The sequence below is a fragment of the Choloepus didactylus genome, chromosome Y (genome assembly GCF_015220235.1).
Source record: "Choloepus didactylus isolate mChoDid1 chromosome Y, mChoDid1.pri, whole genome shotgun sequence".
NCBI lineage: Eukaryota > Metazoa > Chordata > Mammalia > Pilosa > Megalonychidae > Choloepus > Choloepus didactylus.
Window position 1 is genome coordinate 30,998,013 of NC_051335.1, and position 27,251 is coordinate 31,025,263.

At 38.2% G+C, this 27,251-nt stretch overlaps 1 protein-coding gene across 1 annotated transcript in view; it reads left to right on the top strand.

The window, feature by feature from the left end:
* ATP7A (ATPase copper transporting alpha) overlaps positions 1-27,251 on the top strand; it is a 101,303-nt gene that overhangs the window by 17,392 nt on the left and 56,660 nt on the right. The window contains 3 exon segments of the mRNA XM_037822881.1: positions 20,232-20,700; positions 21,225-21,814; positions 21,816-21,951. Coding sequence (XP_037678809.1) covers positions 20,232-20,700; positions 21,225-21,814; positions 21,816-21,951 — 1,195 coding nt within the window.

Sequence of the window (27,251 nt, forward strand, 5' to 3'; positions counted from 1 at the left end):
ACAAAATCATTTTCCAATTAAAAGACATTCAAATAGCATGTGGCCAAAAATGTAGTGAGTTATGGAGGTGTGTCAGACATTATTAATAAAAATGTTATTTTTGGAATTTTTATGGTATTTATCAGATTTGAATATTTTAAAACTTGTGATTTTGTTACACATTCAGAAAAAATATTTTATTTTTTGTTTTACTTTCCTTGGCTGCTCAAGCAAATATCATATAATGGGTTGGCTTATGGTTTTGAGGTCAGGAAAAAAATGCAAATCATTGCATCATCAAGGCAATGTTTTCTTCCTGAAGTCTGGTGTTCTTGGGCTAGCTGCTAGTGGTCCTTGGTTCTGTGCTCCTCTGTCACATGGCAGTGCACATGGCCACCTCTCCTGGCCTCTCCCTTCTCTTCCGGGTTCTCCTGATCTTCAGCTTCTTGCTTCCTGTAGCTTTCTCTCTGTCTGAATTTCATTTCCGCTTATAAAGGACTCCAGAAATAGGATTAAGACCCATAGTGATTGAGGCAGGCCACACCTTCTTAATTGAAGTAAACTCATCAAAAGCTCCTATATACAATGGATTCACACCCCCAGGAATGGATTAAGTTTAAGAACATGTTTTTCTGAGGTACATATGGCTCAAAACCACCACACTTTTGTACAGAATCTTGTTATTTATAGTTTTGTATTCTTTCTCTTAAAGAAGGCCTCTCAAATTGTTTAAGTTTCAGAGACCTCAAAACTTGGATTCACCTCTTTCTAGGCACCATCTAGAAAATTTTTCTTGTCCAACCATAACTCAAAGTCAGGATGTAGTTCAGCATGACAATATACCAATATTGTTCACTTTTTCAAAACGTTACTAATAAGGTTTAAAATTTCTGTATCATAATATCTGAGATTAGTTAAGATTAATTTCCAGTCATTTAGAAATTATATTTAGGGAGAATATTGTTTTGACTAAGTCAAGGAGCTCTTGGTACTGTTTGGCATAAAACTCCAATAGGGAGTAATATAATTGTGATGCTAAATTGAGTGAGGTTGCTTTATTGAAAAACGAAACAGCAGAACATAGTACAGCTTTAATTACCAGAATTCAATGAGAGTGACTAGCCAAGAATAAATAGAAAGAATATGATTGTTTTCCATTGCACTTTCAGCATTTAAATGCATTTTGGGAATGGTGCCTTAAATTATACAGTAAATGAGTACAATATTCTTGTTTGTCCTGCCATTGTCAAGACTGTGGACTTTAAAGGGATTAAACCTGAAGTTTAATTTAATTATCCAGTGGTCTGTTCAGGGGGAAAATAAAATGGACAGATAATGTGAAGGTCTTTCTCTGGAATTGTTTGGCTTTTTTGAAAGTGGAAATGTAAAAACAAGTCTAATTAGATATAACTATTGAATGACTCCAAAGGTTAATGCTTTATTAACAAATTACTTCATCCCTGAAATTTACAGTAATAATTTTTGAGTGCTTTTTTTCCTTCACTGAGATAAATGCAGTCCATTCTCTATATAGACTATCCTTAGAAAATTATCATCTAGATGCTAGGCAGTTTCTATAGTCATCCTATGGCTCAATAAATATATTCCCTGCTCCCCTTAAAATTAACTAGTTTTTTTAAATTATTTAAAAGTATCGTGTATACATAGTAAAATGTTCAGAGAATATATATGCTTCCAGTACCCTGCCACCACCAGCCATCAATTTACTATGTATGTTTGCTTCCAGAAATGGACTATGAATATACAACTATTTACATGTATAAATGGGTATCTATATGTATGTGTGAAGGTGTACATATATATATATTCTTTTTTATATAAATGGAGGCATACTGTACACATTCTGCATTTTTTTTCATTTAAAAAATATATCTGTGATGGTTTGAAGCTGTATATACCACAGAAAAGTATGTTCTTAAAGTTAATTCATTCCTGTGGGTGTGGACCCATAGTAAGTAGGACTTCTTGATGAGACTACTTAAGTTAAGGTGTGACCCACCTCATTCAGGGTGAGTCTTAATCCTCTTACTGGAGTTCTTTATAAGAGAATGAAATTCAGACAAAGAGAAAGTCATGGAAGCAAGACGCTGAAAGCAACAAAACCCAGAAGAGAAGGGAGACCAGCAGATAACCACCATATGCCTCACCATGTGATAGAGGAGTCCAAGATCACTGGCAGCCAGTCCTTTGGAAGAAGGTAGTGTCTTGATTGTGCTTTAATTTGTACATTTTCATGGTCACAGAATGTAAGCTTGTAAGCTAATAAATTCCTGTTACTAAAAGCCAACCCATTTTGTGGTGTCTTCTTTCAGCAGCCTAGCAAACTAGAACATTATCTAAGATATTGTTCTACATCAGTGCATAGAGATAAATCTAATTTTTTATTCTGATATAGTATTCACTTGTATGAATATATCATTATCTATTTATCTAAGTTCCCAAACTGTGGACTTTTTTTTTGTTTTCTAACTTTTCCTATGGCAAATAGTGCACTGCACATTCTAATGCATTGTTTTTCAAACCAGTGCTCTCTCACCAACACTGTGTCACAGTAATATAGGTGACTTTATTTTTTATAGCAGTTTTTGGTTTACAAAAAAAGTGAGCAGAAAGTATAGAGGGTCCCCATATGTCCTCTCCACCGTTCAGACACAGTTTCTCCTATTATTAACATCTTGCATTAATGTGGTACCTTTGTTACAAGTGATGAATCAATATTATTACATTAGTATTTAACTAAAGTCTGTAATTTACATCAGGGTTCATTCTTTGTGATGTTCAGTCATATGGTTTTTTCCTTTAGCTTGTTGTTTTGGAACAACCTCAAACCTACAGAACAGTTTAAAAAACTATACAAACCCAATACCAAGAACTCCAAACACACCCCCAACTCCCCAGATAGTCAGATTCACCAAAAGCTTCAACATTTTACCACCTTTGCTGTAGCATTCTCCCTCTCTCCCTCCCTCTCTCCCTCTCTGTCTCTCTGTGTGTCTCTCTCTCATCTCTCTCTCTCTCTCATCTATCTATATCTCTGTCTCTCTATCATCTCTCTACCCTCTATCTCTCTTTCCATTCATCTTCTGAACATCTGAGAACAGGTTGTACTCATCATACTCCTTGAACACATAATACTTCCATGTACATTTCTTACAAACAAGAACATTCACCTGTGTAATCTTAATATGTGCATTTATTAAGTTCAAGAAATTTAGCATTGATATAAAGCTTACATTTTACATTCTAATTTTTTCTTATGTCCCAACAATGTCCAATTGAGCTTTTCATTCTCCGTTTTTAGATGCCATCCAGAATCATGTATTGCATCCGTCGTTATCTCTCTCATTTCTTTTTCTGTCTTTTTAGTCAATTGTGGAAACAGATGTACAACATAAATCTTGACATCCCAAACCCTCCAAAGCATACCATCCATCAGGATTAATCACATTCACAATATTACAGGACCCTAACCACCATGTATTTCTTGAAGTTTCTGGTCACCCTAAACAGAAACCCTGTACTAATTTTGCATTAATTCCCCATTGCCCCTGCCACCCACCTCTGGCAATCTGTACTCTACTTTCTGTCTCTGTAAATTTGCATATTCTCTGATATTTTCTTTGTGGATAGTATGAGACTTAAATTTAATGACCTAAATATTTAACAATCTTATTTACTTTGATATCAAATTAAATTTAAGAGAATACACACTATAATCCTAAAACCCTCTGTTCCTTCAACGTCATGTAGTTCTTGTCACAAATTGCATGTTTATAGATTATGAGTCCAAAACCACTGATGTATCATTACATTTTATGCATTTGCCTTTTAGAGTCATAGGAAGTTAAAACTGGAGTTTCAAACCAAAAATACAGTAGTACTGGCATTTGTATTTACCAGCCCATTATTTTTTTATTAGAGAAGTTGTCAGTTTACAGAAAATAATGCAGAAAATACAGAGTTCTATATACCTGATTCTAGTTTTAACATTTTGCATTAGTGTGATAACTTTGTTACAGTTGATGAGGAAATATTATTATATATTTTTCACATGTGGATATCCAGTTTTCCAAGAACCATTTGTTGAAGAAACTATTCTTTCCCAATTGAGTGGATTTGGCATGCTTGTCAAAAATCAATTGGCTATAGATGGTTGGGTCTATTTCTGAATGTTCAATTGGATTCCCTTTGCCTATAAGCCAGTCTTTATGCTTGTGCCATGCTCTTATGTTATGTCCTTTATATCCTGTGCCATGCTCTGATTGATTGACTTTTTAGTTCTTTGATTAATTGTACCAAATACTGTGTCTCTTCTGATCTTTTGATTTGGGTGTTTGGATTTGGGTTCTCCATATCGTCTGGTTTTATCATATGCTTTAAGATTTTCTGTTGTTTTTGGCCTCTTGGCATTTGCTGAAGTTGATAGGGTTCTTTTAGGATGTGTAAACCAATTGAAGTTCTTATCTCTAATTTATCAGATCTACAGCTTCGTGGAGTACACTTTCTCTAACTAACCAGCAGATGGTGTCTGCGAGTCACCTATTCCCCTCAAGCCAGTTCTCCCCAACTTTGTCTTTGTGGTGTGTGGGGGTCTGATTCTTGTGGGGTTGAAGTGGTGCACCAAGTTTGGGTGTGTTGTTGGTGCTGTCCGCCCTGAATGTGGGTCATGTGTCTGAGCGGTTAGGGAGGCAGGGCAGCTTTAATAATCAAACCCCCTAGGTGTTCCTGGAGATTTAAGGCTGTTGCAAGAGTCCAGGCCTTCACCTCAGTCCTGCCACAGATCGTCTCTTCCACTGACCCACAAGTCCCTGACACTGGCGTAGCGTCCCTGGGATTTCTGAGCGGGTCCCCCTTCTCAGCCATGCTCTTCCAGGACTCCTGCTGAGGGAAGGCTGCATCATGTCACAAGTGCGCACTGGACCTCCAGGGAAACCCTGAGCTGCTGGGCCGCACAGGGGCATTTCCAGCCTGCTGTAAAGATGGTTGAATGGAGCATGTTAATTTCCCCCTCTTCGCACAGCTCTGCCTTCCCAGCTCTGGGGACAGTTAGCTGTGTGTGCCCTAAAGGCCACTGTCCATGGCTGATATTGTGGCATGTGCATGGTGCTGCAGGAAACACTCCCCGTCACACTGGGTTACTTGGTGCAGCTCTGGGCTGTGGGTCCAGCCCTGGGTGGGGGCGTTCCCAGCCCACCAGGGAGATGGTTGCATGGGGCGTCGTTTCTTTCTCCTTTTGGCTTGCCTCTGACCCCCTGGCCCCAAGACAATCAGCAGTGGGTGTGGGAAGGGCTATCCTCCATGCCAGATACGGAGGTGTTAGGAGAGCCTGCTCCTGCCATGCTTCACTGCGCGGTTCTCACCATTGTATCACAGTCAGTTCCAGAGTTTTTTTTTTTTTTTTAAAGAACTAGTCTGTCTCCAAACGCCAACCCATGGTTTCCCCACACCACAGTGTGGCTGTCAGACTTTCAGCTGGCTCACTCACTCGTTTTAGAGTGCAGACTCCCAGTTTCACCAAATGCACGGTCCCTGTGGATTTAGCAGACCTTGTCCAGCTGGTACATCACTGGAACTGATGTTCTGGGTCACTTTCTGGCTTTTATCTAGTATTTTTCATGGAGGTGTATTTTTGCCCTGTCTTACCTAGCTGCCACCTTGGGTTCTCCTGTTTACTTTTTAAACAAAGTCCTTTGATGTACAAAAGTGTTTAATTTTGAAGTGATCCCATTTGTCTATTTGTTCTTTGGTTCCTTGCACTTTGGGTGTAAGGTCTAATAAACCACCTCCTATCAGAAGGTCTTTAAGATATTGCCCTATATTTTCTTCCAAGAGTCTTATGGTCTTCGCGCTTATGTTTAGGTCTTTGATCCAGCTGGAGGTGATTTTCATATAAGGTGTGAGGTAGGAGTCCTCTTTCATTCTTTAGGAAATGGATATCCAGTTCTCCAAACACCATTTATTAAAGAGGCTGCTCTGTACCTGTTGCTTTGGCTTGACTGCCTTATCAAAGGTCAATTGTCTGTAGATGCAAGAGTCTATTTCTGAACACTCAATTCAATTCCATTTGTTGGTATCTCTTTCCTTATGCCAGTACCATGCTCTTTTGAGCACTGTAGCTTTGTAGTATGCTTCAGAGTCAGCTACTATGAGACCTCCCACTTTGTTACTCTTTCTCAAGATATTTTTGGCTATTCAGAGCACCTTGCCTTTCCAAATAAATTTTGTGATTGGTTTTTCTGTTCCTGAAAAGTAAGTTGTTGGTATTGTAATTGGTATTCCATTGAATCTATAAATCAGCTTAGGTATAGTTGACATCTTAATTATATTTAGCCTTCCAATCTATGAACATGGTATGTTCTTCCATTTTTTAAGGTCCTGTTTGAATTCTTTTAGTGGTTTCTTGTAGTTTTCTTTTTATAAGTCTTTTGTGGCCTTTATTAAGTTTATTCCTAAATACTTGATTCTTTTGGTTGCTATTGTAAATGGAATTTTTAAAAATTTCTTTCTCTTGTTGCACATTACTTGTGTATAAGAACTCTACAGATTTTTGCCTGTTGATTGTAGCCTGCCACTTTCTTGTATTCATTGATTATCTCTAATATCTTTGCTGTAGATTTTTCTGGATTTCTACATATAGAATCATGTCATCTAGAACAGTGAAAGTTTTACTTCTTCATCTCGAATTTGGACGCATTTTATTTCTTTTCCTTGCCTAATGTCTCTAGCTAGAACTTCCAGCACAATGTTGAATAACAATGGGGACAGTGGGCACCCCTGTCTTGTTCCTGAATACTTTTTATTCTCTGCTCAAATAACACTGGAATGTATCAGGGCATCACGTTAAGCTGTAGAAACCAACAGATCTCACTCCCTATTCAAGGTTTCACGTAATTTTGATGTTTGAGTAAAGTGACCATACAAATTAAATTAAATAGTGTGCTGAAGAAAATGTAGATTTTGCACCAAATAAACATCTCTTCCTTTTGTTTCACACGGAAGTTGAAGTTTTAAAATACAGTCAGTATCATCCTTTACCCTTCAGTCTGATTTATCCTAGTCTGAACCAAGTCCATTTCATTCATATCTCTAATTGAAGTCTGATCTCAACTGAAGTCTCATACAGTTGCTGCATGGGGCAATGCCAACATTCATAGCTGCCTAACCCTGGCTCTGAGTCCCAGACACCACACAGACACCTAATGCTCCAGGGACCAACCACGTCATGCAGAAACAGTTCAGTAACTCAGAATTTAGAAATAACTGTTACAAATCATGAATAGATGTGACTGCTGTAAGAACTTACCATCTAGGATCCTATACAATAAGCTTGCCCCTGATAACCATGCTCCTAGATTCAGTTCTCTGAGTTTGCACATTATTGTTAGTCCATATTATTGAGGCTTCTATATTTATAAAAGATATTGGTCTTTAGTTTTCTTTTCTTGTGGTATATTTATCCGGGTTTGATGTGAGGGTGTTCTTATTTGCTAAGGCTTCTGGAAATGCAATATACCAGAAGTTGAGTGGGTTTTTCAATAGAGATTGTGCCAGTTTGTCTATGGTATGTCCCCCCAAAAGATATGTTTTAATCCAATCTTGTGGGCTATTTGGATTAGGTTTTTTTCCATGGAGATGTGAGTCAACCAAATGTAGGTGATAATTTTGATTAGATTATTTCCATCAAGATGTGGCTCCTCCCACTCAGCATGTGTCTTGATTATTTCACTGGAGTCCTTTAAAAAGAACCACACAGGCCCAGATGCTCACTCATGCTGATGCTTAGACATGCTTGCAGATGCAGACAGAAGGATGTTTAGCTAAGAGTTGAAGCCCAGTGTTTTCCCTGCAGTATACCAAGAAAGGACCCCCAGGTCCTTAGAGAGACACATCCTGAGAGAAAGAACCAAGAAATGCACAGAAGCTGGGTGAGGAGCTGGAACACAACCTGGGATCAGCAGACACCAGCTGTGTGTCTTCCCAGCTATCAGAGGTTTTCCGGACACCAATGGCCTTTCTCCAGTGAAGGTATACCCTATTGTTGATGCCTTAGATTAGACACTTTTATGACCTCAATAGTGAAACTTTGTAGCCAAATAAAACCCCCCTTATAAAAGCCAATCCATTTCTGGTATTTATTTTGCGTAATGGCAGCATTAGCACACCAGAACAGGGTTAATTACTTCAGAGATTTACAGTTCTAATGCCATGAAAATGTCCAAATTTAGGCATCAAGAGGTAGACACCTTCTCTGAGGAACAGGCCGATGGTATCTGGAACACCTCTGTCAGCTGGGAAGGCCTGTGGCTGGCATCTACTTGTCCTTTGCTCCCAGGTCACATTGCTTTCAGCTTCTGATTCCAGTGGCATTCTCCTTAAACTTCTGTGGGTTCTCGCTTAGGTTCTCTAGTGCAAACTCAGAATTTCATCTCTTAGATTATTTTTTGATTCTGGTTTCAACAGCCATCTCCCACCACCTGGACTCTCTGCCATCTCCGAGGCAAAGACTCTCCCCTCTCTGAACTTTGGGTGATGGCCAGGCTCTCAATCCCCAAGGAATGTGCTCCATCCTCTTTGCACTCACCATTTCCACATGCATGTGTGGGTCCCTTCTTCAGGCTCAAGGTTTCTTGACTCCAGACCTCAGCTTCTGAGGTTCTGTCTTTTCCTTCAATCTGTCCCTTTTCTGTCCCTTTTTGTCCTGACTGACAGTGGTTCTGTTTATATGATCTCACAAAAAATTGGTTGGCTTAACATGCAGCATACATGGGTCAAAGTCATCAGACTGTAAGCCTTTCCACTAATCCTTCCTCGATAACTCCATTTCCAAACCTGGCTTGTACTGAGATGGCTCTCGGGTTCGATATTTAGTGAAATCCTCACATGGGGCACTATCCTCTGGGATCTCACTTTCTGGAAGCCCTAAATTTTCCAGACTGTCAGTTTCTGATTTCTTTGTACTCAAGAGTTCAGTTCTCAGCTTATCTATTTCCTCCAACATTTTACTATAAGCTGCAAGGAGAATACAGGCTGATTTTCCATATTTAATTTGGAAATCTCTTCAGCTAACTATTCTAGTTCATCACTTTCAAATTCTGCATTCCATCTGACACCAGGACTCAATTTTGCCAAATTCTCTGCCACTTTAAATCATGGATCACCTTTCTTCCAGTTTGCAATGACATATTCATCATTTCTGTCTCAGGTCTCATCAGAATTAATTTAGGGTCCATATTTCTACCAACAGTCTCTTCAAAGCAATCTAGACCTTTTCCATCAAGCTCCTCAAACTTCTTCCAGAATCTTCCCCTTATCCATTTAAAAAGCCATTCCAACATATTTGGTATTTGCAAACTCAGCATCACTCCACTTCTCTGGTACCAAAAATGGTTTCAGTTTAAAGAACATGACTTTTTCTCAGGTACATAATTTACACCAGTACAGAGGGTAATGTTGGTCTCATGGAATGAGTTAGGGTTTTTCCCATCTCTTCATTTTTTTTTTTAGAGTTTGAGCAGAATTGTTAACTCTTTTTATGTTTGGTCAAATTCCTCTATGAAGCCATCTGGACTTTTCTTTTTTGGGAGATTTTTGATTACCTGATTTTATTGTTTTGTTGAGATCTTCTATTTTTTCTTGAGTCAATGCAGGTGTTTTGTGTGTTCTAAGAATTTGTCCATTTAATCTAGGTTATCTAATTTATTGGAATACAGCTTTTCAAAGTATCCTTTTATAGTCTTTTTTATTTCAGCAGGTTCAATACTAACGCCCCCCTTTTCTTTTTCCTTTTTTTTTTAATCTTCATTTTATTGAGATATATTCACATACCACGCAGTCATACAAAACAAATCGTACTTTCGATTGTTTACAGTACCATTACATAGTGGTACATTCATCACCCAAATCAATCCCTGACACCTTCATTAGCACACACACAAAAATAACAAGAATCATAATTAGAGTGAAAAAGAGCAATTGAAGTAAAAAAGAACACTGGGTACCTTTGTCTGTTTGTTTCCTTCCCCTATTTTTCTACTCATCCATCCATAAACTAGACAAAGTGGAGTGTGGTCCTTATGGCTTTCCCAATCCCATTGTCACCCCCTCATAAGCTACATTTTTATACAACTGTCTTCGAGATTCATGGGTTCTGGGTTGTAGTTTGATAGTTTCAGGTATCCACCACCAGCTACCCCAATTCTTTAGAACCTAAAAAGGGTTGTCTAAAGTGTGCATAAGAGTGCCCACCAGAGTGACCTCTCGGCTCGTTTTGGAATCTCTCTGCCACTGAAGCTTATTTCATTTCCTTTCACATCCCCCTTTTGGTCAAGAAGATGTTCTCCGTCCCACGATGGCAGGTCTACATCCTTCCCCGGGAGTCGTATTCCACGTTGCCAGGGAGATTCACTCCCCTGGGTGTCTGATCCCACGTAGGGGGGAGGGCAGTGATTTCACCTTTCAAGTTGGCTTAGCTAGAGAGACAGGGCCACATCTGAGCAACAAAGGGGCATTCGGGAGGAGGCTCTTAGGCACAACCATAGGGAGGCCTAGCCTCTCCTTTGCAGCAACCGTTTTCCCAAGGGTAAAACCTACGGTAGAGGGCTCAACCCATCGAACCACCAGTCCCCTATGTCTGTGGTCATGTTAGCAACCATGGAGGTGGGGTAGGCGAATACCCCTGCATTCTCCACAGTCTCCTCAAGGGGGTACTACATCTTTTTTTTTCCCTTGTTTTTCTTTTTTCTTTTTTTTTTTTTTTAACTTTCCCTTCTTTTTTAAATCAACTGTATAAAAAAAAAGTTAAAAAGAAAACAAACATACAATAAAAGAACATTTCAAAGAGACCATAACAAGGGTATAAGAAAAAGAAAACTAACCTAAGATAACTGCTTAACTTTCAACATGTTCCTACTTTACCCCAAGAAAGTTACCTAATATAGCAACATTTCTGTGAACTTGCTCCTACTATATCCATCAGAAATTAACAGACCATAGTCATTCCTGGGCATCCCCAGAACGTTAAATAGCTTATTTGTTCTTCTTGGATTATTGTTCCCCCTTCCTTAATTGCTCTCTATTGCTAGTTCCCCTACATTCTATATTATAAACCATTTGTTTTACATTTTTCAAAGTTAACATTAGTGGTAGCATATAATATTTCTCTTCTTGTGCCTGGCTTATTGCGCTCAGCATTATGTCTTCAAGGTTCATCCATGTTGTCATATGTTTCACGAGATCGTTCCTTCTTACTGCCGCGTAGTATTCCATCGTGTGTATATACCACATTTTATTTATCCACTCATCTGTTGAAGGATATTTGGGTTGTTTCCATCTCTTGGCAATTGTGAATAATGCTACTGTGAACATTGGCGTGCAGATATCTGTTCGTGTCACTGCTTTCCGATCTTCCGGGTATATAATGAGAAGTGCAATCGCTGGATCGAATGGTAACTCTATATCTAGTTTTCTAAGGAACTGCCAGACTGACTTCCAGAGTGGCTGAACCATTCTACAGTCCCATCAACAATGAATAAGAGTTCCAATTTCTCCACATCCCCTCCAGCATTTCTAGTTTCCTGTTTGTTTAATGGCAGCCATTCTAACCGGTGTTAGATGGTATCTCATTGTGGTCTTAATTTGCATCTCTCTAATAGCTAGTGAAGCTGAACATTTTTTCATGTGTTTCTTGGCTATTTGTATTTCCTCTTCAGAGAACTGGCTTTTCAAAACTTTTGCCCATTTTATAATTGGGCCGACTGTACTATTGTCATTGAGTTGTAGGATTTCTTTATATATGCAAGATATCAGTCTTTTGTCAGATACATGGTTTCCAAAAATTTTTTCCCATTGAGTTGGCTGCCTCTTTACCTTTTTGAGAAATTCCTTTGAGGTGCAGAAATTTCTAAGCTTGAGGAGTTCCCATTTATCTATTTTCTCTTTTGTTGCTTGTGCTTTGGGTGTAAAGTCTAGAAAGTGGCCGCCTAATACAAGGTCTTGAAGATGTTTTCCTACATTATCTTCTAGGAGTTTTACAGTACTTTCTTTTATATTGAGATCTTTGGTCCATTTTGAGTTAATTTTTGTGTAGGGGGTGAGGTAGGGGTCCTCTTTCATTCTTTTGGATATGGATATCCAACTCTCCCAGCCCCATTTGTTGAAAAGACCATTATGACTCAGTTCAGTGACTTTGGGGGCCTTATCAAAGATCAGTCGGCCATATATCTGAGGGTCTATCTCTGAATTCTCAATTTGATTCCATTGATCTATATATCTATCTTTGTGCCAGTACCATGCTGTTTTGGCAACTGTGGCTTTATAATAAGCTTCAAAGTCAGGGAGTGTAAGTCCTCCCGCTTCGTTTTTCTTTTTTAGAGTGTCTTTAGCAATTCGAGGCATCTTCCCTTTCCAAATAAATTTGATAACTAGCTTTTCCAAGTCTGCAAAGTAGGTTGTTGGAATTTTGATTGGGATTGCATTGAATCTGTAGATGAGTTTGGGTAGAATTGACATCTTAATGACATTTAGTCTTCCTATCCATGAACATGGAATATTTTTCCATCTTTTAAGGTCCCCTTCTATTTCTTTTAGTAGAGTTATGTAGTTTTCTTTGTATAGGTCTTTTACATCTTTGGTTAAGTTTATTCCTAGGTACTTGACTTTTTAGTTGCTATTGAAAATGGTATCTTTTTCTTGAGTGTCTCTTCAGTTTGTTCATTTCTAGCATATAGAAACATTACTGACTTATGTGCATTAACCTTGTATCCCACTACTTTGCTAAATTTGTTTATTAGCTCTAGTAGCTGTATCGTCAATTACTCAGGGTTTTCTAGATACAAGATCATATCATCTGCAAACAATGACAGTTTTACTTCTTCTTTTCCAATTTGGATGCCTTTTATTTCTTTGTCTTGCCGGATTGCCCTGGCTAGCACTTCCAGCACAATGTTTAATAACAGTGGTGACAGCGGGCATCCTTGTCTTGTTCCTGATCTTAGAGGGAAGGCTTTCAGTCTCTCACCATTGAGTACTATGCTGGCTGTGGGTTTTTCATATATGCTCTTTATCATGTTGAGGAAGTTTCCTTCAATTCCTACCTTTTGAAGTGTTTTTATCAAAAAAGGATGTTGGATTTTGTCAAATGCTTTTTCAGCATCTATTGAGATGATGAATTGATTTTTCCCTTTTGACTTGTTAATGTGTTGTAATACATTGATTGATTTTCTTATGTTGAACCATCCTTGCATGCCTGGAATAAACCCCACTTGGTCATGGTGTATGATTTTTTTAATGTGTCTTTGGATTCGATTTGCAAGTATTTTGTTGAGGATTTTTGCATCTATATTCATTAGGGAGATTGGCCGGTAGTTTTCCTTTTTTGTAGCATCTTTGCCTGGTTTTGGTATTAGATTGATGTTAGCTTCATAAAATGAGTTAGGTAGTGTTCCATTTTCTTCAATGTTTTGAAAGAGTTTGAATAAGACTGGTGTCAGTTCTTTCTGGAAAGTTTGGTAGAATTCCCCTGTGAAGCCATCTGGCCCTGGGCATTTATTTGTGGGAAGATTTTTGATGACTGATTGGATCTCTTTGCTTGTGATGGGTTGGTTGAGGTCTTCTATTTCTTCTCTGGTCAGTCTAGGTTGTTCATATGTTTCCAGGAAATTGTCCATTTCCTCTACATTATCCAGTTTGTTGCCATACAGTTGTTCATAGTATCCTCTTATAATTTTTTTTAATTTCTTCAGGATCTGCAGTTATGTCACCTTTTTCATTCATTATTTTGTTTATATGGGTCTTCTCTCTTTTTGATTTTGTCAGTCTAGCTAGGGGCTTGTCAATCTTGTTGATCTTCTCAAAGAACCAACTTTTGGTGATATTTATCCTCTCTATTGTTTTTTTGTTCTCTATGTCATTTATTTCTCCTTTAATCCTTGTTATTTCTTTTCTTGTACTTGGTTTAGGATTGGTTTGCTGTTCTATTTCTAGCTTCTTCAGTTGATCCATTAGTTCTTTGATTTTGGCTCTTTCTTCCTTTTTAATATATGTGTTTAGTGCTATAAATTTCCCCCTTAGCACTGCTTTTGCTGCATCCCATAGGTTTTGGTATGTTGTGTTCTCATTTTCATTCGTCTCTATATATTTAGCAATTTTTCTTGCTATTTCTTCTTTAACCCACTGATTGTTTAGGAGTGTGTTGTTTAACCTCCAGGTATTTGTGAATTTTCTAAGTCTCTGATGGTTATTGACTTCTAATTGTATTCCATTGTGGTCAGAGAATGTGCTTTGAATAATTTCAATCTTTTTAAATTTATTGAGGCTTGTTTTATGTCCCAGCATATGATCTATTCTGGATAAAGTTCCATGAGCACTAGAAAAGTATGTGTATCCTGGTGATTTGGGATGTAATATCTTGTATATGTCTGTTATATCTAATTCATTTATCAGATTGTTTAGGTTTTCAATTTCCTTATTGGTCTTCTGTCTGGTTGATCTATCTATAGGAGAGAGTGATGTGTTGAAGTCTCCCACAATTATTGTGGAAACATCAATTGCTTCCTTTAGTTTTGCCAGTGTTTCTCTGATGTATTTTGTGGCACGTTGATTGGGTGCATAGACATTTACGATTGTTATTTCTTCTTGCTGAATTGCCCCTTTTATTAGTATGTAGTGGCCTTCTTTGTCTCTCAAAACATCCCTGCATTTGAAGTCTATTTTATCTGAGATTAATATTGCTACACCTGCTTTCTTTTGGCTGTAGCTTGCATGAAATATTTTTTTCCATCCTTTCACTTTCAGTTTCTTTGTGTCCCTGTGTCTAAGATGAGTCTCTTGTATGCAACATATTGATGGTTCATTTTTTTTGATCCATTCTGCGAATCTATATCTTTTAATTGGGGAGTTTAATCCATCTACATTCAACGTTATAACCGTGAAGGCATTTCTTGAATCAGCCATCTTATCCTTTGGTTTATGTTTGTCATATTTTTCCCCTCTGTCTATTAATATCCTTTATTGTACCCATACTGAATCTCTTTAGTACTGAACCTTTCTCCAAGTCTCTCTGTCCTTTCTTTGTTTCTCTGTCTGTAGGGCTCCCTTGAGTATCTCCAGTAGGGCAGGTCTCTTGTTAGCAAATTCTTTCAGCATTTGTTAGTCTGTGAAAAATTTAAGCTCTCCCTCAAATTTGAAGGAGAGCTTTGCTGGATAAAGTATTCTTGGCTGGAAATTTTTCTCACTCAGAATTTTAAATATATCATGCCACTGCCTTCTCGCCTCCATGGTGGCTGCTGAGTAGTCACTACTTAGTCCTATGCTGTTTCCTTTGTATGCGGTGAATTGCTTTTCTCTTGCTGCTTTCAGAACTTGCTCCTTCTCTTCTGTGTTTGACAGTGTGATCAGTGTATGTCTCGGAGTGGGTTTATTTGGATTTATTCTATTTGGGGTTCGCTGAGCATTTATGATTTGTGTATTTGTGTTGTTTAGAAGATTTGGGAAGTTTTCCCCAACAATTTCTTTGAATACTCTTCGTAGACCTTTACCCTTTTCTTCCCCTTCTGGGACACCAATGAGTCTTATATTTGTACGTTTCATATTATCTATCATATCCCTGAGGTCCATTTCGATTTTTTCAACTTTTTCCCCATTCTTTCTTTTATGCTTTCATTTTCCATTCTGTCATCTTCGAGGTCACTGATTCGTTGTTCAGCTTCCTCTAGTCTTGTACTATGAGTGTCCAGAATCTTTTTAATTTGGTCAACAGTTTCTTTAATTTCCATAAGATCATCCATTTTTTTATTTAGTCTTGCAATGTCTTCTTTATGCTCTTCTAGGGTCTTCTTGATTTCCTTTGTCTCCCGTACTATGGTCTCATTGTTCATCTTTAGTTCTTTGAGTAGCTGCTCTAGGTGCTGTGTCTCTTCTGATCTTTTGATTTGGGTGCTTGGGCTTGGGTTATCCATATCGTCTGGTTTTTTCATATGCTTTATAATTTTCTGTTGTTTTTGGCCTCGTGGCATTTGCTGAACTTGATAGGGTTCTTTTAGGATTTGTAGACCAATTGAAGTCCTTATCTCTAATTTATCAGATCTACAGCTTCGTGGAGTACACTTTCTCTAACTAACCAGCAGGTGGCGTCCACGAGCCACCTGTTCTTCACAAGCCAGTTCTCCCCTGCTTAGCCTTTTTGGTGAGTGGGGGAGTGAGTCTTGTGGGGTCCAATTGGTGTACCATGCTTGCGTGTGTTGTTGGTGTTGCCTGCCCTGTATATGGGGCATGTTTCTGGGCAGTCAGGGCGGGGGGTTGGCTCTAACAATCAAATCTCCCTGGTGATCCTAGAGTTTTAAGGCTGCTGCAATAGTCTAATCCTTCAGTTCAGTCCTGCCACAGTTTGTCTCTGCCACTGACCCACAAGTCCTTGGTATTGGTGTATGGCTCTTGAGACTTGCAAGTGGGCCCCTCTTCCAGGCCGTGCACCCCCTGGTCCTCTGTTGAGGGATGACTGTGCTATGTCACAGGTGAGTGCCATCTCCATAAGGCAGTTTTGGGCTGCTGGGTTGTGTAGGGAGGCTCCCAGTCTGCTGAAATGATGACTGAATGGGGCTTTGTTAATTCACACTGCTCCGTCTTCCCAACTCTGGGACAACCAGGTGAGGTTGCAGGGAAGGCTCATGTCCATGCACAGTTTTGTGGTGTGTGCGTGTTATTTGAAGCACTTCCATCACACTGGATTGTCTGGGGCAGCTCTTGGCTATGGGGCTGGCGATGGGCAGGAGTGTTTCCTGTCCACCAGGATGAGGGCTGTGAGCGGATACCCCCCTTTTCTTGGGAAGTTGTGGTGTTTAGTGAATTTTCTCAGCCACTGGATTACTGTCTTTTGTCTCAGAGCTCACTTAGTTCTGCTCTTGACTTGACCTGCCCAAATTGCAAGTCTTTGAAGCTTTCTGTATTGGGCTTCTTAGAGTAATTGTTTTAGAAAAAGAAAAAAGGATTAAAAAAAAAAGGGCCCTCCTCAGAGATCTAATGGGTTATTGAGATGCTAAGAGACAAAGCAACCAGGGCCATTAAGGAAAGGTCCACAGGGCAGAGAGATCAGCTTTTCTTCGGGATTTGCATATGCGCCTCAGGGCCTGAGCTTGGGCCTGAGCTCTGCCCTTCCCCGTTCTATGTTCACCAGAACTCCAAAAATCCTCCGCTTTTATTTTGGAGTTTTTCGTGTTGTTTTTTTTCTATGCCTGTCTCCTCTCTGCTGGGCTGGCTGCTCTCAGATTCTCTGGTGTCTGGTATCTGTCTATCTATGTTTGGAGTTTGGATCAGTAGAATGAGTTTCCGATAAGGGCTGCCACTGCAGTTCTCCCTTCTCCTTCCCGGAGCTGACAGCCCCTCCTCCCCTGGGACTGAGCCTGGCAGGGAGGGGCGTGGGTCCCTTGGCCGCAAAAACTTACAGATTTCGCTGATCTCAGCAGTTCCACATTTTCATGAGTGTTGTATGAAGTATGCCCAAAGTCAGATTGCTCTGTGGTGTCCAGTCCATGCAGTTCCTGGCTTACTACCTACTTTCTTGGAGGAGTAACTAAAACATACAGCTCACCAGTCTGCCATCTTGCCCCGCCTCACATTGACTGGTGAACACTTGAAATGTGGCTACACCAACTGGGAAACTGAACTTTTAATCTTATTTTTTGTGTGCTTTTAAAAAATTATCCTATAGTAAAATTGACTTTTTTTGGTGCACAGTTTGCTTTTTGTTGAAATTCTGTAAAATTTAGCTCACGTACAGGTTTGTTTCACCACCACCACAATCAAGATACAAAACAGTCCCATCACCCCCAGAACTCCCTCTTCCTACCCCTTTATGGTCACTCCTCCCCCATCCCTACCCCCTGGAAACCACTGATCTGTTCTCTGTTCTCCATTTTCCCTGTTAGTTTGAATGTTTGAATTATATAAAGTATTTTTTTAAACAGAAAATCATTAACCTAAGGGGAGTGACATTGAAGTTTGAAAGAGAATTTCTTTAAAAAACACAAAGATACACACCCAAAATGCCTTCGTTTTATGGTGGTTAGGATTATATTTCATCTCTTTCAAAAATATATATATCAGTCAACTCTGAACTATATGTGATTTGGCTTTTCTGCTTCGTATTCATGGAAAATATTATATAGTGTTATCTAAAACTAAATATAAATTACTTTACCCTTTCTGTTTTTGGATCATTGTGCTAGTGATCTCTTCCATAACAAAGAATAAGCTAACCAAATAGAATGATTAGTTTTAGAAACTTTCCAGGCCATGGGTACACTTCAAGCTTTCACCATATACATAGTCATTGATTACCAAGTAAAGGAAGAAACAAAAATATGAAGTTCATTAAAATAAGTGGAAGATTTAATGACATAACTATTGTATACAACTTAAAGTGAGATTTCCTACTCTGAATTACTTTTGTGTTTTTGTATTGTTTGTATTTTATAGAACAATACTTTTCACCAGGAGTCAATCATCATGATCATCATCAATCCATATTTTCAATTATCTTCTGAACATTAATATCCTGCTGGCATCTTAAAATCAACACGTCCAGAGCTTATTTTACTTTCTTTTCCCTCCACTCTGACCTTAACTTCCTCCTGTTTCCACCTCTCTTTTTGATATCAGTTAGTAGTACCATCATCAATCCACTGTCCCAAATTAGAAACCTGTAAATTATCCTAGTCATCTTCCTTACCCTCTATGGCTACTCACTAGGCCCTGTCCTCCTACATGTATCTTGAAACTGCCTCCTTTTCTCTTTACCCCCAGTGTTCATGCCTTAATTAAAACCTTCTATTGCGCCACTGTTGCGATAGCATCCTAGCTGATCTCTTCTTTCTGTTTCACTCTACTCCACCCCAATATCATCTTCCACAGTGCCTCCAAAATGATTCTACTATAAAATGCAAATTAATCCTGTCACTCCCTGCTTAACTTTTTCATGGCTTCCCATTACCTGTAGGATAAAATATAAATCATTATTATATGGGGCATACAAGGCCCCATATAATAAAGCAGTTGCCTAATTCTCCAGCCTCTTATCTTTCTTTAATGTTGTGTTTCCATTTATCTGGAATTCCATGCCTGACATTTTCTTTGGTGATTCCTATTTGTCCTTTAACGCTCTGTTATTATCTCCTCTAAGAAGCCTTTTCAGACCCATATTCCCAGGGACGAATGTGTCCCTTTTCTGTATTCTGTATCTTAATGTTGCTCCGTCTGACTATGTCTTGTTCGGCTTTGTATCCTGAGAATCCTGGTTCTTGGTACACATGGTAAGTGCTCAGTAAATATTAGTTGTTCATTGTTTACTTTTACGTGACTCATTGCTGCTACAAAGAACTTTCCTAACTATTTACTCATATGATCCTTATAGGAACCCTGGCAGATAGTAAGGCATATGTTCCCATTTGTCATGTGGTAGAACTAATGAGTATGGTTGGCTAATAAATTGAGAGTTGACACTGGAACTTAAATCTTATAACTCACAACCTAGTATTTTTGTGTGTGACTAAATCATAAATCTTTGTAAGATGTAAGCCAAAGAGATGCAGTCCTGGCAGTAGCTCAATTATATTTAGAAGCTGGTGTTTAAGAATACAATAATTATTTTTATAATCTAGTCATGCAAAACAATAAAGCTAATCTTTTTTCAAAAAAATTAATACTAGACTGTAGTGCCTTAGAGGGATATAGGAGTATATGCTACAAAATCCTGTGAATACTGCCTTCACTCATAAACTGGCATGTTATACTTTCTCTTGCCAACAAAGTTATCTTAATGGAACAGTTTTTAAGATTGAACTTCATATACCTTTAATTTTATGTAGCTGATTCTGTTTCTTGTATAACCTTTTGAATTGGTAGAATATGACATGTTGTAGTACTTTGTGAAATGAGATGGTAGGAAAGAGGTTTGTACTTTGTTGTGAAATTCTGGGATGTGTTTGTCTATGCACATGTTTCAAATGCCTGATGAGTAGCAGAGTCACATACACCGATATATATAGCTTTACCATTCTTTCAGGTAAACAAGACATCTTGAGTTTCTTTCCAAAGAGAACAGTAAAAACAGAAACGAATAGGGAAACTCCATTAGGTTAAATTTGTTTCATCCTTCTTGACTGTGGTGTGATGATTTATATTTTTAAATCCTATGTCATATAATTTAACTAAATTGACTTTTTGAAATTTCTTTCCAAAAGGTTTCACTGGAAGAAAAAAATGCAACTATTATCTATGACCCTAAACTACAGACTCCAAAGACACTACAGGAAGCTATTGATGATATGGGCTTTGGGGCTGCTCTCCACAGTTATAACCCTCTCCCTGTTTTAACTGATACTATGTTTCTGACTGTTAGTGCTTCACTGGCTCCACCATGGGACCATATCCAAAGCACATTGCTCAAGACTAAGGGTGTAACAGATATTAAAATTTCTCCTCAGCAAAGAACTGCAGTGGTGACTGTGATCCCTTCTCTAGTGAATGCCAATCAGATACTAGAGCTAATTCCGGGTGTCAGCATAGATATTCGAACACTGGAGAAAAAGTCAGGAACTTGCAAAGATTACGGTATGGCTCAAGCAGGTGAAGTCATGCTGACCTGCCATTCATGCACTAGCACCATTGAAGGAAAAATTGGGAAATTGCAAGGAATTTAGAGAATTAAAGGTAATACATCTGGTGTTATTTATAAGATTTAGTTTTCTGTTTTAGCCTTTTAATTTTTTGTTCTCTTCTTAAGCATGTGTTTTGAATCTGTGGGACTAGAATGCTTACCACTTCATTAAAGTTTGAGTTATACCATATTCCCAGGGCTAATGTCAGTTAAGTTAATGATTATAATTAAAGTTTACATGAGCTATGAACTGAAATTTACAGAAAAGGCTGCTAGGGTGGAGATTTGTGGAATTCAGGGTTCTTAACACAACATGCTTAGGTCCTCTTTACCTCAAATATATGTCTACTCAGGAATGTATAAACTTGGAGACCATAGCTACAATGGTGATATCTTTTGCTTTTCTCCAGCCTGTGTCAATAATGTTTTCTGAAAAGAACAAAAGTATTTTAACAAAGAATGATAAAAAAGAATGAGAGAGAAACAAATGTATGTGTGGTATTGACTTGGCATACAGAATGTTTTCTCAAGCATCCCAAGAATAACTGATTTAAACAATTCTTTTTCTTTTTATTAGTCTCCCTGGACAACCAAGAAGCTACTATTGTTTATCAACCTCATCTTATCATAGTAGAGGAAATTAAAAAACAGATTGAAGCCGTGGGCTTTCCAGCATTCATCAAAAAACAGCCCAAGTACCTCACATTGGGAGCTATTGATGTAGAACGTCAGAAAAACACCCCAGTCAGATCTTCAGAAAGCTCACAGCACATGAGTCTGTCAAATAACAATGATTCAACAACCACTTTCATTATAGATGGCATGCGTTGTAAATCATGTGTGTCAAATATTCAAAGTGCTTTATCTGCATTCCAATATGTAAGCAGCATAGTAGTTTCTTTAGAGAATAGGTCTGCCATTATAAAGTATGATGCAAGTGCAGTCACTCCAGAAGCCCTGAGAAAGGCTATAGAGGCCATATCACCAGGTCAATATAGAGTTAGTATTATAAATCATGATGAAGATACCCCAAACTCTGCCTCCAGCTCATCTCTTCAGAAGATTCCTTTGAACATGGTTAGCCAGCCTCTGACTCAAGAAACCGTGATAAACATTGATGGCATGACTTGTAATTCTTGTGTGCTGTCTATTGAGGGTGTCATATTAAAAAAAGTCAGGTGTAAAATCCATACAAGTCTCCCTTGCAAATAGCAATGGGATTGTTGAGTATGATCCTCTGCTAACCTCTCCAGAAACTTTGAGAGAGACAATAGAAGACATGGGATTTGATGCTACCTTATCAGGTAATTATCACTTTTTTTTCTTTTGATTCCTCTAATGCTCATTTATGTCCGTTTTGCTGGTTCTTTTATTTTTTATTATGAAGAAATGAGTCATAGGCACTGCAGTTCCACTTTTTGGATGTAAGTCCTATAGAGATAGTCAGAGATATAGGCAAAGATCCATAGTAATGTTTGCATCATTATTCACAATACTAAAAAACTAGAAACAATAAATAAATCATGGCACATACATACGATGGAATACTATGAAGCCATAAAAAATGTGGTATTAAAAGATACTTAATGCCAAGGGAAAGTGTCTAAGATATATTGTTAAAAAAATCAAGCTAAAAAGCTGTGTATACAGTTTGATATATATATATATATATGAATATATATCATGTATATATTATTCATGTATATGAATGAATAAAATTCCTGGCAGGACATGAACTAAAATTTTTAATGGTAGTTGTCTTTGGGTGGTAGGATATAGGTTTTTATTGTTTCCATTGTGCTTTCCTGTGTATTCTGTATTTTTTGTAACAAGTACATATATATGTATGTATTTATGTACTTATTTATATAATAGGGGAGGCAAATGTTATTTTAAAAAGAAAAATAATAGAAATAATAGGATTTTAACTGTAGTTCTAAATTTAGAAAATTAAGTTAAACTGACTTCAAAACTGGGCAAAAGTCTTCATATTTCCTTACAGTACTTACCTTTGACGTGGAATAAAAAATGTATAGACAATGGAATTTACCTACATGAACTAGTTGTTTTGAACTAGAATTGAACCTGGTCTTGAATTAAACTGAAAAAAAATGTCTTAATGAAATTTCTCACTTTAAATAATAGTTGAAAAGTTATATAACTATTTTCTAGACAATGTCATCAATCTTTGTTATTCTGACTAGAAAGACGACCATCAAATGGTGATATTTCCTTTTCAAGCTCATTAAAGCAAAGAAGCATCAAAAATTACATTAAATAATGCCCAAATTATAATTGTAGATCAGTGTCAGTGAATGAGGATCTGAAGATATACTAATCATTCTCAGTTTCAATATTGATGACAAATAGAAGAAAATATGGAATCTCACCTTTTTAAGTTGAGTTACAGTTCACATACTATATATAAAATTCACCCTTTTAAAGTGCACAATTGAGTGTACTTTTTGTGTATTCACAGAGTTGTGCAACCATCGCCACTATTAATTTTATAACACTTTCATAATCCCAAAAGGAAACCCCATACCTGTTTGCAGCCACTCCCACTTCCTGCTCCTCCCCGCCCCCAGCCCCTGTAAAACACTAATCTGTTTTCTGTGTCAATGTATTTGCCTATTCTGGATATTTCATATAAATGGAATCGTCAATATGTGGTCCTTTTTGTCTAACTTCTTTCACTAAGCATAATGTTTTCAAGGTTCACCCATATTATAGCACGTATCAGTACTTCATTCCTTTTTATGGCTGAATAATATTCCATTGTATGGATATATCGTATTTTGTCTACCCATTCATTGGTTGATGAACATTTGGGTTGTTTCCACTCTAGCTATTATGAATAATGCTGCTATGGGCATTCATTTACAAGTTTTTTCCATAGAACTATATTTTCAGTTTAGTTGGATATGTACCTAGGAGTAGAATTGCAGTGTTGTACCTGTATGTATAAGTTTTTGAGGACCTGCCGAACTGTTTTCCCAAATGGCTGCATCACTTTACATTCCTATCTAGAATTCTCACTTTAATACAGAAACTCTCAAAATCAAGATTCTTGTTCCATAAAAAGGGATATGTGTTTCTGTATTAGAAAATTCATACATAATACTAAGATGTTAAAGGGTTTCCAGTACTAAAAGTCTGAGCAAAGTAAGGAAATCCTTATTGCAAAGGAAATAATTATGAAACCGGAAGAAGTTTTTAAATTGGAAATATTGAAAGTGAAACTGTATCAGGTAAGTATGAAAAATGACTAAAAATAATTTCAGCAAAATTTAGTTTTACCTATCACAGCTTATAATTTTTAAAAATTTCTAAAATAATATTTGAAAGTATATTGGTTTACATTTTACTAATTCATAATGTTGGATTATTTCTCATAGTTTCTATTAAATTAAAATTCTTTGATATATATAATGCATTAGGTTGTCAATGATGGACACTGCATAAGTAAGTTTAGTTTACATCAATATCAGTAATAGCAGTTACTTACACTGCAATATTTCTATACGTCTTATGTATAGGAACCCAAGTCATAATTTATATCAAATACTATATACAAGTGAAATATACTCCATGTCCAAATATGGTGTCTCATAATAGTAAAGCAGGGACCTCACAAACTTTCAAACTGTGCTCAAGAATTGAATTTGTTCTATTCATTTGGGCCTATATCTTTGCAAATTAAAATATGGTTCATGAACCAGTAGCATCAGCATCACCTGGAGCTTGTTAGAAATACAGAATCTCTGACCCACCATAGACCCATTAAATGAAAATTTTGTATTTTAATTTTAATAAGATCTCCAGGTAATTCATTTACACATTAACATTTGAGAAGTGCTAGTTTAAATAATTGCTGCATTGACCTCTATGAACAAAATCTGAATTAATTCTGTATCAATTTTGTTCACTCAAACAATTTCAGAAAACTTATTTAATGCAATAATAACATTAAATAATGTATAATTTATAGCTAGAATTTTATGAGGTTTTATACAGCATGTATAAAAAAGCAACTTTCCAATTATCTTAGGTGGCTTCAAAGAGAGACTAGAGCAATAGGAGAAATTTGGAACAGACTTGTAAGTGGAATTCAAGAGTACTTGATCAGTCTCCCCACCATGTATATAATCTACCTAGTCCACAGGAACCATGAATGCAATGTGTTGTTCAGTAACTTTAACAATGTCTTTTACCTCAACCTAGTATTGTCAAGGCTCTGGGAATGATTTATTCAACTGGTATTTACCAAGAGCCTGTAAATGCATCTGTAGGGCCCATGACTGACACATCAATGGCCATGACAGGTAAAAAATCTTGTCACAGTGAATGTCACCATAGAAGAACTGATAGAGCTGTGACTACAGTGGTCCATATTATTGGGATAAAAGCTTGATGTCAAATGACTGTTGGTTCTGGTAGAGAGCAATTAGAGTTTAAGATAACACCAGAGAGTTACTCCTCCAGGAAGGTAGGTAGAAAGCCAGGAACTGCGTGGACTGGACACCACAAAGCAATCTGACTTTGGGCATACTTCATACAACACTCATGAATACGTGGAACTGCTGAGATCAGCGAAATCTGTAAGTTTTTGCAGCCAGGGGACCCGCACCCCTCCCTGCCAGGCGCAGTCCCATGGGAGGAGGGGCTGTCAGCTCCAGGAAGGAGAAGGGAGAACTGCAGTGGCAGCCCTTATTGGAAACTCATTCTACTGATCCAAACTCCAACCATAGATAGACAGAGACCAGACACCAGAGAATCTGAGAGCAGCCAGCCCAGCAGAGAGGAGACAGGCATAGAAAAAAAACAACACGAAAAACTCCAAAATAAAAGCGGAGGATTTTTGGAGTTCTGGTGAGCGTGGAAGGGGGAAGGGCAGAGCTCAGGCCCGAGCTCGGCCCCTGAGGCGCATATGCAAATCCCGAAGAAAAGCTGATCTCTCTGCCCTGTGGACCTTTCCTTAATGGCCCTGGTTGCTTTGTCTATTAGCATTTCAATAACCCATTGGATCTCTGAGGAGGGCCCTTTTTTTTTTTTAATCCTTTTTTCTTTTTCTAAAACAATTACTCTAAGAAGCCCAATACAGAAAGCTTCAAAGACCTGCAATTTGGGCAGGTCAAGTCAAGAGCAGAACTAGGAGAGCTCTGAGACAAAACGCAATAATCCAGTGGCTGAGAAAATTCACTAAACACCACAACTTCCCAAGAAAAGGGGGGTGTCCGCTCACAGCCATCATCCTGGTGGACAGGAAACACTCCTGCCCATCGCCAGCCCCATAGCCCAGAGCTGCCCCAGACAACCCAGTGTGACAGAAGTGCTTCAAATAACAGAAACACACCACAAAACTGGGTGTGGACATTATCCTTCCCTGCAACCTCAGCTGATTGTCCCAGAGTAGGGAAGGTAGAGCAGTGTGAATTAACAAAGCCCCAATCAGCCATCATTTCAACAGACTGGGAGCCTCCCTACAGAGCCCAGCAGCCCAGAACTGCCCTGGGGGGACGGCACTCACCTGTGACATAGCACAGTCACCCTTCAACAGAGGACCAGGGGGTGCACGGCCTGGAAGAGGGGCCCACTTGCAAGTCTCAGGAGCCATATGCCAATACCAAGGACTTGTGGGTCAGTGGCAGAGACAAACGGTGGCAGAACTGAACTGAAGGATTAGACTATTGCAGCAGCCTTAAAACTCTAGGATCACCAGGGAGATTTGATTGTTAGAGCCACCCCCCCATCCCTGACTGCCCAGAAACATGCCCCATATACAGGGCAGGCAACACCAACTACACACGCAAGCTTGGTACACCAATTGGACCCCACAAGACTCACTCTCCCACTCACCAAAAACGCTAAGCAGGGGAGAACTGGCTTGTGGAGAACAGGTGGCTCATGGACGCCACCTGCTGGTTAGTTAGAGAAAGTGTACTCCACGAAGCTGCAGATCTGATAAATTAGAGATAAGGACTTCAATTGGTCTACAAATCCTACAAGAACCCTATCAAGTTCAGCAAATGCCACAAGGCCAGAAACAACAGAAAATTATAAAGCATATGAAAAAACCAGACGATATGGATAACCCAAGCCCAAGCACCCAAATCAAAAGACCAGAAGAGACACAGCACCTAGAGCAGCTACTCAAAGAACTAAAGATGAACAATGAGACCATAGTACGGGAGACAAAGGAAATCAAGAAGACCCTAGAAGAGTATAAAGAAGACATTGCAAGACTAAATAAAAAAATGGATGATCTTATGGAAATTAAAGAAACAGTTGACCAAATTAAAAAGATTCTGGACACTCATAGTACAAGACTAGAGGAAGTTGAACAACGAATCAGTGACCTCGAAGATGACAGAATGGAAAATGAAAGCATAAAAGAAAGAATGGGGAAAAAAATTGAAAAAATCGAAATGGACCTCAGGGATATGATAGATAATATGAAACGTACAAATATAAGACTCATTGGTGTCCCAGAAGGGGAAGAAAAGGGTAAAGGTCTAGGAAGAGTATTCAAAGAAATTGTTGGGGAAAACTTCCCAAATCTTCTAAACAACATAAATACACAAATCATAAATGCTCAGCGAAC